Source organism: Cervus elaphus, chromosome 4 (assembly GCF_910594005.1).
Source record: "Cervus elaphus chromosome 4, mCerEla1.1, whole genome shotgun sequence".
In the NCBI taxonomy this organism is placed as follows: domain Eukaryota; kingdom Metazoa; phylum Chordata; class Mammalia; order Artiodactyla; family Cervidae; genus Cervus; species Cervus elaphus.
Genome location: NC_057818.1, coordinates 27317461 through 27330169, shown reverse-complemented (window position 1 = coordinate 27330169; position 12709 = coordinate 27317461). Strand labels below are relative to the sequence as shown.

The 12709-nt window shown below is 48.2% G+C and overlaps 2 protein-coding genes across 3 annotated transcripts in view; one reads left to right on the top strand and one right to left on the bottom strand.

The window, feature by feature from the left end:
- The first annotated feature begins 633 nt into the window (after positions 1-633).
- On the top strand, positions 634-12680 carry PRSS54 (serine protease 54). The gene is made up of 7 exons (XM_043897586.1): positions 634-703; positions 843-934; positions 3485-3656; positions 6184-6442; positions 7030-7161; positions 11017-11318; positions 12620-12680. The coding sequence occupies exons 2-7, from the start codon at positions 877-879 to the stop codon at positions 12678-12680; spliced, it is 984 nt and encodes a 327-aa protein (XP_043753521.1). The 5' UTR covers positions 634-703; positions 843-876.
- Positions 11954-12709, bottom strand: part of CCDC113 (coiled-coil domain containing 113) — a 30782-nt gene continuing 30026 nt past the window's right edge. For both annotated transcript variants that reach the window (XM_043897566.1, XM_043897575.1), the window contains one exon: positions 11954-12103. In XM_043897566.1, coding sequence (XP_043753501.1) covers positions 12017-12103 — 87 coding nt within the window. In that variant the 3' untranslated portion in view covers positions 11954-12016. The remainder of the gene's footprint in view (positions 12104-12709) is intronic.

Below are 12709 nucleotides of genomic sequence, written 5' to 3'. Positions count from 1 at the left end.
AAGAGTCAGACACAACTCAGCGACTTTACACACACACACATACACACACACACACACGATGGGGATGATGATGGCTGTCCACTTCACAGGGTTACTGTATGAATGAACTGAGCGAAATGCTGGGGCAGTTACCATGTAAAAATCTGAGCTGTCATCAGTGAAAAGAAACCCAGCATTACTTAAGCCAGCAGAGTTTAATGTGTTCAGTTGCTCAGTTGCGTCCGACTCTTTGAGACCCCATGGTCTGTAACCCACCGGGCTCCTCTGTCCATGGAATTCTCCAGGCAGGAATACTGGAGTGGGTAGCCTTTCCCTTCTTCAGGGGATCTTCCCAACCCAGGGATCGAACTCAGGTCTCCTGCGTTGCAGGCGGATTCTTTACCGTCTGAGCCACCAGGGAAACCCATAAGAGGGGCAAAACCAGGGTGGGCTTTTACAGAACCCCCACACTGTGCTTTTCAGCGGCATCCTATGGCTACAGAGTTAAGGCGAGAGTTGAATTCCACGAGTCAAAAAATAACCTTTCTCTGAGACCTGACGCTGTGGGGAAACCCAGGGACCCTGGCGGGGTTGTGCAGAAGACCAACCAGCGTGGCTACCTCCTCTCCTTGGGCCGTCTTACGAGTCACTGGCTGAACATCAGGGCTGGGCAGCTGGTCCTGGCCTCCTTACTGCTCGGAACCAAAGAACAGGGACCTAACAGGTCTGATTCCCGTGTCTCGGAAGTTTTGTGGGTGGAAAGGCAAGGGACAGGGACTCCGATACGGGGGTGGGGGTGAGGGATGTCACCAGCTCGGGGAGGAGAGGAGAAGGCCAGGCGCCCGGCACTTCTGTGTTCACAGCTGCCCATGGTGTCTGCTGCGGCCTTCTCTGGGGATGGCAGCGATGACAGGGGCGCTCCTGATGCTGCTCTGCGTCTCCCACGCGTCTGCCAGTGAGTGAGCTTCCCTCTCTGCTCTCCCGTCACGACTTCAGCTGACCGTGCGACGTGGCAGGGGGAATCATCCCAGAAAAGGAAACTGTCCTTTTAATGTCCAGAGAGGGACTCGGGGGCGGGTGACTCACGACGCCTTGCTCCGGGCAGCATGAGTTGGTGGAGGGAACCAGGGGAAGAAGTGGAACGTCGGGGGTGGATGTAGGACACTGGGCTTGAGCAGTCTGGTGTCAGGACTAGTCCTCGGAGAGAGTCTGCTTAGGAAAATAAAGCTTAGGCTACAGAGAGGGCCCCCCTGGGGCGAGGGGGTCAGAGGGGTTTGGCATGAGCTCCTGGCTCTCCACTCCCAGCCCCTGCCCCTGCTCTCCCCAGGACATATCCTCCAGGCTCCATCCTTCCTGAGCTGGAGTGCAGGGGTGAGTAAGCGGAGGGCAAGATGAGTCTTATGCATTTGGGAACCAGGCCTTTCAAGTGTTTCTATTTCAGCTTTGGATGAAAGCCTTTATCCTTAAACTTTTAACATTACCTCTAAACTGATTCCCAGCTGCAGGGCTGGGCCCAGGGGCTGGGAGAGGTGCCTTAGAGGCTGCCTGGCCTCAGTCGGCAGAAGTGGCAACTGCAGTCACCTCCCCGATCCCCAGGTTATAGATTCCAGCCTGGAAGGGGGCAGATGGTGGGGCACCTGATGAAAGCAGCCTCTGTGCCAGCTCCTGCCACCCCAGCTGGCTCTCTCCTGTCTTCCTGGAGTTAAACAGGAGACACGAGAGAGCTCCCCACACACGTGCACACACACCAAGGGGACCAACCCACCTTCCTGGCCTCCTCCACCTCCTTGCAGGCCAAGGAGACAAAACACAGGAAAGGCCTCTCCTCCCCTCTAAAAAAGCCTCAGGCAAATGACCGGGGGCCAACATTTCATCTCTGGGACAGATTTCCTCATTATATCCTGGCCTTTCAAGGATTTTAAAAGGTCATGAATGAATGAATCAGCCAACAAGAACTTTGAAAAGGTAAAAGTCATCACACACTTATAGATTCTTGCTGCATGAGGAAGGGTTGGTTAGTGCCTTGTTCACCACAGATGGCCAATATCCTGTGGAAAAAAAACAAACAAACCAGAATTCCCATCTCTGGTGACCCTGAAGCACTTGACGGCCTTGCAGCCATCATCCTGCTAACAACCAGCTCTGTCACTGTTCCAGCAAAGTCTCCAAGTGTCAATTCACAGAGATGTGAATCTGATCACATGGTACCCTGGCACGGAGTGGTCCTTTGATGACTGCGCTGAATATTCAGTCAACTCCAGCATCATCGTTTGGAAATGCTCTGCCATTGGTGCTCACCTCAGAGGTCACATCCTGGGGGAAGCCCTCCCAGACTTCATGTTCTGGGCAAAACCCATGTCCCCTCTTCTGGGTACTCTGGGGACATTCTCTTGTGTCACAGGTCTCTCTGTACACTGTCACTCTTCAGTGTGTCTGTCTCCCCCATGCACTGTGACCTCCCCTGGGGTGGGGACAGGACCCTGAAATGTGTCCCGTTAGCCCAGCCCCTAACTCAGCAGCGCTGTGTGTGTAGTTAGATGAATGAATGAAAAAGAAGCCACCGATGACCTGACCTTGTCAGCCGGGGCTACCCACCACGTGACACACAGCGCCAACTTAGACACACACGCTGGGTACTCAGGCAGTGGCTGCCAGAGCAGCGGGGGTGGGTAATGCCATCATCCACTGGGCTCAGCATTATCAGTCATGGGGACACACCTCTCCTCTTGTGAGAGGTGTGCATTACCCCACCTCTCATAAAAGGAAACTGAAGCCCAGAGAGGTGAGTGGCTCTCCCCAAGTCCCAACGCATAAGGGGCCAACTGGACTTGGGACCCGGTGTCCAGATAATAGTTTTAACCTGGCAGACCCCAGAAAGGGTCTTGAGGACTCCCGAAGGTCCCGGACTACACTTTAAGAATTGCTGATATATATGAAAGATTTCAGATAAACAGCTTAGTATAAGCTGAGTGGGACTTCCCTGGTCTCCTTCATTGGCAGGGAATCCTTTTTCACTGAGCCACCTGGAAGCCCCCAGTGGTAAAGAATCCGCCTGCTAATGCAGGAGATGTGGGTTCAATCCGTGGGTCAGGAAGATCCTTTGGAGAAGGACTATGACTATGGCAACCCATTCTAGTATTCTTGCCTGGAAAAATCCCCTGGACAGAGGAGCCTGGCGGGCTACAGTCCATGGGGTCACAAAGAGTTGGACCCGACTTAGCGACTAAACAAATGGCAAATCTGCTAAGAGCTAAGCGTGCAATAGACGAGAGTGATCATTGTTAGCCTAACATTTTCAGATTCAAAGATGTCACCAAGGGTCTTTGATGGGGAAGAAGACCTCCTAGGAAAATAAACGAGGGTGGTATGGTTATGGCAAGCCAGAAGAAGTTGGGGAAACGGCAGGAGAGCGAGCGGGTCCTGAGGTCTGATGTGGCGGTGGTGGTTGCGGCCACAGGCCTCCAGCTGCTTGCCCGGCAGTCAGGCGCCTGCACACCCCCTCCAGGTTGCGGCATCCAGAAAAGCAACATTGCGGTCACTTCCGAGGAGGGTTTGGTGGAAGAGAAGGAGTTCCCGTGGGTGGTGTCGCTGCAGGATTCCCAGTACACCCACCTGACTTTCGGCACCATCCTCAGTGACTTCTGGATCCTCAGCATCGCGTCCACCTTTCAGAACAGGCCAGTACCCCTGCTTTGGAGCCGACACAGCCCACTGAGGCGGGTGGGCTCCGGGGACTCTGCTTCCTGCTCAGCTTGGGGAAGCCTGGAAGGTGGATTCGTGGTGTCAGGGCAACACGGCTTTTTTTTTTTTTTTTTACCAGCTCAGGGCTTGCCGTGAGCTTGGGGGTCCTAAAATCACCAGCTGCCAAGGTCGGCACTGCAGTGCAGAAGACTGCAGTCTTCTCTGCAGTAAGGACTAAGAGCTGCACCACTGTGGAGTGAAAGGATGCGCTCGCCATCCTCTGTAGGAAGGATATTGGCTCCCATTTTATGTACTACAATCACAAAGGCATGGACTCTTGACACTTAGAGGTCCTTACTGTTTATCTTGTTAAGGGAACTGATAAGACTCCTAACAAGGAGTCTTGTTAAGGGAATTGAGAACAGCATGTATATTATCTATGGTGAAACAGATCACCAGCCCAGGTGGGATGCATGAGACAAGTGCTCGGGCCTGGTGCACTGGGAAGACACAGAGGAATCGGGTGGAGAGGGAGGTGGGAGGGGGGATCGGGATGGGGAATACGTGTAACTCTATGGCTGATTCATATCAATGTATGACAAAACCCACCGAAATGTTGTGAAGTAATAAGCCTCCAACTAATAAAATAAATAAATAAATAAAACACTTAAACCTCAGACTTTAACCATGAGACTGCCACAAATATACGCACATAGAGAAAAGGCTTGAAGGAAATACACGAACACTTGAAGAGAGCCCATCTCTGGATGCTCAGAGCACCCATGATTCCTGTTTTCTTCTTTGAACTTCTCTGTATTCTCCAAATGGTTTACTGTAAAGGGACATTCTTTTAAACGAGATTTAAGAAAAAAAAAAAAAAAAACACCATATGTGCTACATATATTGCCCACCAGCCCGCCAGAGAGGTTGTTTTCTTCTTAGCGATTTCATTTCTGCTATTTTCTATCTGATCTGCTGGTTTGGTTGATTTCCTTTTTGACTCCGGGTTTTATTAAAGACCATTTAAAAATATCCAGTTGATAGGATGCTTTGCTTTGTTTTCTAACATGATTTAATTTTGAGTTAGACGGCAAGGTGATCTACTAAGGAATTCGTTCATGTTGTCTTTGGGGTCTGCTACATGGTCCGTGTGACTATTTTCATAGGTAAATTAAAAAGTTCACCTCTGTCCTTGGAATATAATTTAATATATAAAATTGGAGCATGGAGTCTACTTGATCTTTCCTGGGCTGACCAAGGCAAATTACAAACTCCTGGCTTTTTTTTCATTTCCTGGAATTTAATTCATGAACATTGTGTCACTTGTTGCAATGAATTCTTCATTGTAGATCAAATTCCTTATCACCATGAGAAGCCTTTCTTTGTTGCATGCTTTTCTGCTCTGATATTCAGAATAAAACTCCTGCTTTTTGTTTTTAGATTATGTCTTCTGTTTTTCTTGCTTCCAGTTTTCCTTTTCGTTATATGGCTTTGTTTCATAGGTCTCTTCTAACAGATATGGAAAGCTTGAATTTGTTTTCTTACAAATGTGTTCATCTTAGAGTTATAATTTCATGGAAAATACCCAAGTCTTCTGTTTCTCTCTGGATCATCCTCTCAAGACTCTCCCATGGCTGATGCCAGAATTCCTATCGTTTCACTCTTTCCTTCTCTCCTCATGACCACTCAATGTTAATAGGTTACTTATGTACTTTAATGTCTGCACACTCTTGTTATTTCATATATTAGCTGTAAATAAATAACAGTTTAGACTCCCATGAAAGATGAGAAAATTGGTGTATGCAACCCACCTCTGCTTTCTTTTCAGTTTTTGTTACACCATTTGATTATTGCCAGGGTTTACATTATTACTCCAATCTATGGCTTTAAAAGTTTTTCTTTCATTTTAACTTTAGACCCACAAATAAATAAGCATAGAAGAAAGATAATCAGCCATAACATACCAGATTATCTTTAGGTGGTAGGCTATATGCTTCTAAGATAGAAGAATCTTTAAAGGATGATGACACAAGTGTAGGGGTTCAGAAAAGATTTCCTGACAAAGTACTATAAAATCTATAAATGACAAAGTCTTACTGTAGCATAGGGAATTATATTCAATATCTTGTGATAAGTCATAATGGAAAAGAATGTGAAAAATAAAATATATTATTGTAATATATTGTATATAATATATGGAATACATTTATATGTATGAAATATATTTCATATAAAATATATGAATGTTTCATGTATTTCATATATAATATATATGAGCTGAATATATAAACTGAATCACTTTTCTGTATACCAGAAACTAATACAACATTGTAAATCAACTACACTTCAATAAAATGAAAAAAAAAAAAAATTCCTGGGGACAGGGTTCAAAAAGCTGAGTAAAAAGTAGCCCCAGGAAGATGAGTTGGATAGAGCAGAAAAATCAATACACACGAAAACAGGGACGTGTGAAGCTTCCTCGGTGCCTCGGCTTCTCAAGACCTCCCTGTTCTCTCTCTCCAGGAAGGATGCTGTGGCTATAATCGGTATAGCTAAGATGGATGCAAAACTGATCGCTCATGAAGAGTATCCTATCAACACCATCATCATCCATGAGGACTTCGACAATAAGACGATGAGAAATAACATAGCCCTCCTGAAGACAGACACGGCGATGCAGTTCAACAGCCTGGTCCAGCCCATCTGCTTCCTCGGCCGAAAGCTGAACAGGCCGCCACTCCTGCTGAATTGCTGGGTGGCAGGATGGAACCCCACATCTGCAGTTAATGGCTTCCTTCTCCTAGAGGAGGCTGTGTGTGTGCCAGTGGTGGGGGTGACCAGGGTGAACCATTCCAGGGCTTAGCTCAATAATTCAGGTGGCCTGAGGTTCTGCAGTTGGGCTGGGACCCCCACTGAACCGGTCAGGATTCCCAGCGCTTGCCCTCTTTGAGGTCACTTTTACATTTGGTCCTTTTTCTTTTATCCTTACACCAAAATTGGACATACATGGGTAGCGAATGCCTGAAATGACTGCAAGGTTACTGAGGGGCGAGGGGACATCATTCCCTGAACCAGAGCTTTCAGTCCTCTTCTCTGACCCATCCTTATTTTCTCTGATTCTTGGGAAGCAAACAAGAAAAAGAAAAGAAAGGGTAAACATTCTCTGCCTGCTTTCACATTCAGCTTCTTGGCTTTCACAAAGGTAGTCTTCAGTAAAAAAGCCAGACACAAGTTGTGATTTCTATGAGGAAAAGGGGGTTTATTAAACATTTCTTACTGACTCCCATCTGATATATGAGTTGTAGTTGAGTTGACTTGGGGGAATGTCTTCCTGTTAATAATTCTTGGGCTCTCTGTTGCATGGTCCAGACAGGAAATCACATGACAATGAGTATCCTGAGGAAAATCTCCGTGAAAGACATTGACTCGTGTCCCTTAGACAGAGTGCAGAAAACAGGATGTGGCAACCACCTAGAGATGGAGACCAACGCTGTCTGCTTGGTAAGAACACGGTGGAATAGAAGCTGAGAGTAAGCAGAGGTTACTTCACGGGGGGCTTGGGGACTCCCCCTGGCTGGATGGTGAGCTGCGTGTGGTCAGGGACTATCACTTGGGATTCATAGATATCTCTAGGATGAGCAGCACTTGGCAAATAAGCTCAATAACTCAATAATACTAATACATAATAAAAATAATAATAATATGCTGAATGGACTAACCAGTCACCGTTGTCAGTGTGACATAACTAAGCATGGCTAAGTAACATGTTTTTTCATGAGCTAAAAGTCTGAAAGAATGAGTCCCAGCCACACATGGGGATATCTGTTGAGTGTGCTTACAGCACAGACTCACTATAATTGGCTTCTTTGGAACCTAGACTGATGCTATTGCTCATCAGTTACTGGGTTTCTTTTTTCCGATAAGAAACCCTGCCCTCTACCTGGATGTGGGCTGTCCTACTGCCTCAGGAAAATGCACAGAATTCACAAACACCTGTCCATGGCCCTTGTATTTATACCTGGAAAAAGCGTGGCTTACCAGGGCCACATAGTTAATAAACATTAAAGACGAGAACCCAGGTCTGCCAGACTTCCAAAGTTTCCCTCCTCTACTCCATCAACCACTTTTCTCAGAATAGTCTTCAGGATTCCCCAGTGGGAAAATTTTTTCAGAGGGCTAAGGGAAAGTTTTTTTAAGAGAAAGGGAAAAAATACTTAGATATGGACAATTCTTTCTCAAAGTCATTTCACTGCAAAAGCATGAAGGACTGCCTTTCATCAGACAATAAGTTTGCTCTCCCAAAGCCGGTTTAACATTTATTGAGTGTTCTACATTGTACTGCAATGTAGTCCATGGGGTCACAAAGAGTTGGACCCGACTGAGCGACTGAACCGACATTGTACTGAGCTCTGTCAGATGCGGGATTGTAGCAACTTCTTAGAGAATGTGTTAAAATACAGAAGAAGATGTAGCTACTTAGCAAAATCCTGTCATCAGCCACTACGTCAATCTAGAGCACACTTCATCAGATCCAGATACTATCAGTTGTAGAGCACACCATTATTTTATGTAATATTGAGAAGGGAAAAATGCTGGAAGAAAAGTGCATGGAAATTCTGGAATCAACTGATTAAAAGACACATCCCATTTCAAAGATAGAAAGTTTTAAGAGAATCTTAGATGCATAGGAATATGGTAAACTCCTTGCAGGCTTCCCCAGTGGTTCAGGGGTAAAGAATCTGCTGTAATGCAGGAAACTCCAGTTTGATCCCTGGGTTGAGAAGACCCCCTAGAGGAGGACATGGCAACCCACTCCAGTATTCTTGCCTGGAGAATCCCCAAGGACAGAGAAACCTGGCGGGCTACAGTCCATGAGGTCGCAAAGAGTCAGACACAACTGAAATGACTTGGCACACAGCACACACAAACTGCTTACAGTCTAAATGATCACTTCTTTAAACCACCCACAAAATTCAGATGGGTTTTTAACTGCAGCACACCTGTAGACAGTCCTTTGCTTTTTAAGAGAATTATGCTTACAAACTGTCTCAGACCATTAAAAGAAACTAGAAACTAGCTAGAGTCCCAGGAATTGTGTTCTAGTGTCCAGGAGTCCTCAAAGCCACACTTCTCACATGTAGAATAATTCACCTGGGTTCAGTGTATGCTCTGGGTTTCCCAGATAGCTCAGTTGGTGAAGAATCCACCTGCAATGCAGGAGACCCTGCTTCGATTCCTGGGTCGGGACGATCTGCTGGAGAAGGGAAAAGCTACCCACTCGTTATTCTGGCCTGGAGAACTCCATGGACTGTACAGTCCATGGGGTCTCAAAGAGTCGGACACGACTGAGCGACTTTCACTTTCACGTGTCTGCTCTAATGAGTCCCCAGAGACCCAACAGAAGCCGAATCACTCTGAATTCACTCCTCCTTCTTCCCAAACTGTTAGGGCTTTTGCTGAATGTTGAGGTTGAGGATCGCCCAATGAAAGGGTCGCTCCCCCAGGAGATGAACTGAGACTGCTCCAGAGGAGCAGCTGGTACTTTTTGTCTCCATTGCTTATGCTGCAGAGGTCTCAGCCTTACAGGTTATGGAGAAGAGAAAAAGCAGCATATTCTACATCTGAGTGGAACAGCAGCTTGCAAAACCACCCGAGAGCCAGGGATGGCAACCACACAATCATTTGTCAAACCATTTATCCTGAACTGCATTCCTTTTCTCCCTCAAGCTGTAAAAACACAGTTAAAACAAACTGGGAGTGGGTCTGGTGAACACAGTGGAGATTACTCCACGCTTGGCCAGAAACCCTCTGTGCCCCAGGCAGACACAACAGGGTGCAGATGAAAGAGCCTGTTCACCAGTCCCAGGAGGACTGGCCAGTGCTCTGGGATGAAGTTTCTACCTTCTGCTGTTTGGCAGCAAGGGATGAAAACAGTAGAGTGTGAAAAGCTGAAAAATGAAGAGTTCCATACTCAAGCATCCCCTTCCATCTGATGAGAGGCACAGAACGAAATCCAGAATGTTATCCTCATGTGTGTGTGTGGCCGTGAGACAACCAGGGAATTACGGCAGCCTTGCCGAGCACGCCTCCCCTGGCCCTGCTTGCGGAGTGGCTCTTGTCTTCTTCCGTTCATTTCTGTTCTGGCACGGCTTCCTCAGAAAAAGGAGGGTTCAGTGAAAGAGGCTGCAAGTGCATAGACACCCAGGAAGGCTCGGGCACCGAGGCCTGGCAACCGGCAGGGACTGATGTGACCACTTTTGCGCCTCTCTGATTCTCATGGTTGAATTTGTTCAGACTGTTTGCTATTGTCAACTGTAAGCCTCCTCCCCCATGCCTCAGTCCAGACAGTGAGAGTGAAGTGTAATCGCCCAGCCTTCGATGATAAACCCACCCCTGCCTGGACCAAGAGGACCACAGGCCAGGGCTGGGGAGCAGGTATTCCTTTAAGAGGAGGCCTGGGGGATGGGGGCGGGAGAGGACTGTTAAGATAAATTATTCCTAGTTGCTGCCTTATTTCTTCTTCCACATTTCTCAGTTTTTCATGTAAAAACGATGGCCTTTTCTCGACACCAGGGTAATAGCAGCTAATTGTTTACTGAGTGCATCCTGTAGGTCAGGCACTGTGCTAGGACCTCGGCCGGTGTCACAGAGGTGAACTGAGTCCCAGTTTAGCTCAGAGAATTAGGTAACCCGCCAGGGTTACATGTCCAGCCAGCTGTGTCAGGCTCCTGCCCACTCACCTGAAGGGAGATCAAGTCTGTATGGCAGAGCTCCCGAGGCCCGGAGGACAGCTCTCTAGAGTCTTGGACGGGGATTGCGGGGGCAGGGTGCCTGGCTGACAGCTGCCAGGCTGATTCATCTGTGAGTCCAGCCTGGTGGCATATGCTCCCCCAGAAGCCCGACTCTGACCCTAGCTGGACTGTGGGTGGGTGTGAGCAGCTTAAATCGAAACAAAACAGAGAAGAGAAGGGAAAAACCGGCCCATTCCAGGCCAGAAAGGAACAAAATAACATTTGAGAAGTGAGAAACCAGAAGAGAGGTAGGGTTTATTCAAAGGCCTGGAAAGGGGCAAGAAAATGAAATGGGAACCAGGAAGCTACAGGCAAACTGCAGGAGCCTTCAAATAATTTGTATGATAAAAGAAAAGGGCATCTTGTTGGAATTTGTGGGGACAGTGGCCTAGATTAGAAACAGTATCTTATAATTTACCTCATTTCTAGTGAGAACCAGCGAGAACAGGCCAGAATAGTGTAAAACTTTTCTAGAACAGGGAGTAAATAGCACTAGGACATATTTTTTAAAAAGAGAGAACGCGTTTTTTTCCTAAGACCTGAAGCCTTCTGTCCTTTATCACAGGGGGACCCGGGAAACCCAATGATGTGCCAGCTGAAGGAAATGAGTCTGTGGGTGCTGAGAGGAATCCTGTCCCAAGGAGGGGAGAAATGCCCGGGCCTGTTTCTGTACATCAGGGTGGAAGACTACAGCGACTGGATCACGTCCAAAACCAGGAGGACCAGCTCCCCCCTGTCTTCCTTCCATCACTGGGAGAACCCCAGTCCTTTACCCAGCTACTCATCACGGGATCTCATCACACACAGAAAACAGGCTGGGCTGAGCCAGCTTGCGTGGCCCCGACTATCCTTCCAAGGACAAGAAAGGTCCACAGTGCATTCCACGCGTTCACTGCCAGACAATGGCACTCAAATGAGTCTAGACTTCCGGGAAAAGGGGCGGAGGGAGCCAGGCGGGTCTGAGATGGCCATCCAGCCCACGTACTATGACTACTACGGTGGGGAGTTCATGGCGCCTGCGCCCCCTTCAGGCCAGACCAGGTTACATCAGCCCCAAGAAATTACCTTATTTTTCCTTTGCGCTCGTTTTCTTTGGTAATGGGATCTTCGTCTAGGAGCTAGCCCTCCAGACCGAGGAGGAAGCTCAGAAGGCTGAGTGCCAGGCATTCACCATGCTGTGTTTCGGTGTCTCTTTTTGAGAGTCGCGCAGCTGGGCTGCCGCGGATAGGCCCGCGGCTCAGACTTGGGCCGGCTCCCTCTCCTCTAGCCCCACTCCCGCGAGCAGGAAGGTCGCTTTCGTGTGTGCTTGTGAACTAAACGTGGGCTAACAAGTGTCAAACCATTAGAGTGCCCTGTGTTTCTTTCAGTGTTCCCGGGTTCCCGGGGCCAGGCTGTGAAAACACTTCCCCAGGGGGCTGAGGTGGCCTGGGAGGTGACCGGCATCCTGGCTGGAGAGTTGGGGACCCCAGCCAGCACAGAGAACAGTGAGCCGACTCCATGACTTAGACAGGAGCTGATGACTTTAATGGATCACTTTTTGGTTGGCAGCCGTAGCTTCCTTCTGGCTATTTCCCAGGGCCGGAAGTTGCCTGCAACTGCTCATTGGTGGTTTTCATCTTATTCCAAGCTTTGCGGTAGCCTTTCAAGGACATCTACAAAAGGAGAAAGGGGGTGGGGGGAGATAGTCATTTGAGACAAACGGATTGTGCTAATCGCACCCGCATCCAGCCCTGTGATGGCGCGGATGACCTTGTGTTAGGCGCAGTGTCTGCGTGCAGGCGGTGGCCACCGGCCACCTTGGGGCATCGGAAGATTCTCCTAAAGAGCTTGTTTCTGTTCTGTGAAATGAGAAGTTGCAGGCTCCTGGTGTGATTCTCTGCTACTTCTTGGCCCCAAATATGATGGGCCCATGTTTGGACCCTAGTTTATTATCCTGCTGCCAAGTGACCACGGGAAAGGCAGAAGGAAGCACCCTGGAAAATGGACCTGGGGTTTACATGCCAGAACGCTAAGCTTCCCAAGTGACCTGACTGGGTTTTTGCGCTGCTCTAAGGCTGTCTCTAGTGTCCTGTGTGTGCAACCTGGCCTGTGGCAGTCTCAGTGCTTCCCTTTTATCTTTTTTTAGACCGCAGCGTTTCATTTGCACTTTTCCTTTTTCTTCTCCACAGCTCACAATGGGCAAGGGGGCTTCCGGGCACACTGTACCGTATGAAAAGGCTGCGGACTTAGCGGAAAGACCCATGTCAACTGTGTAAATG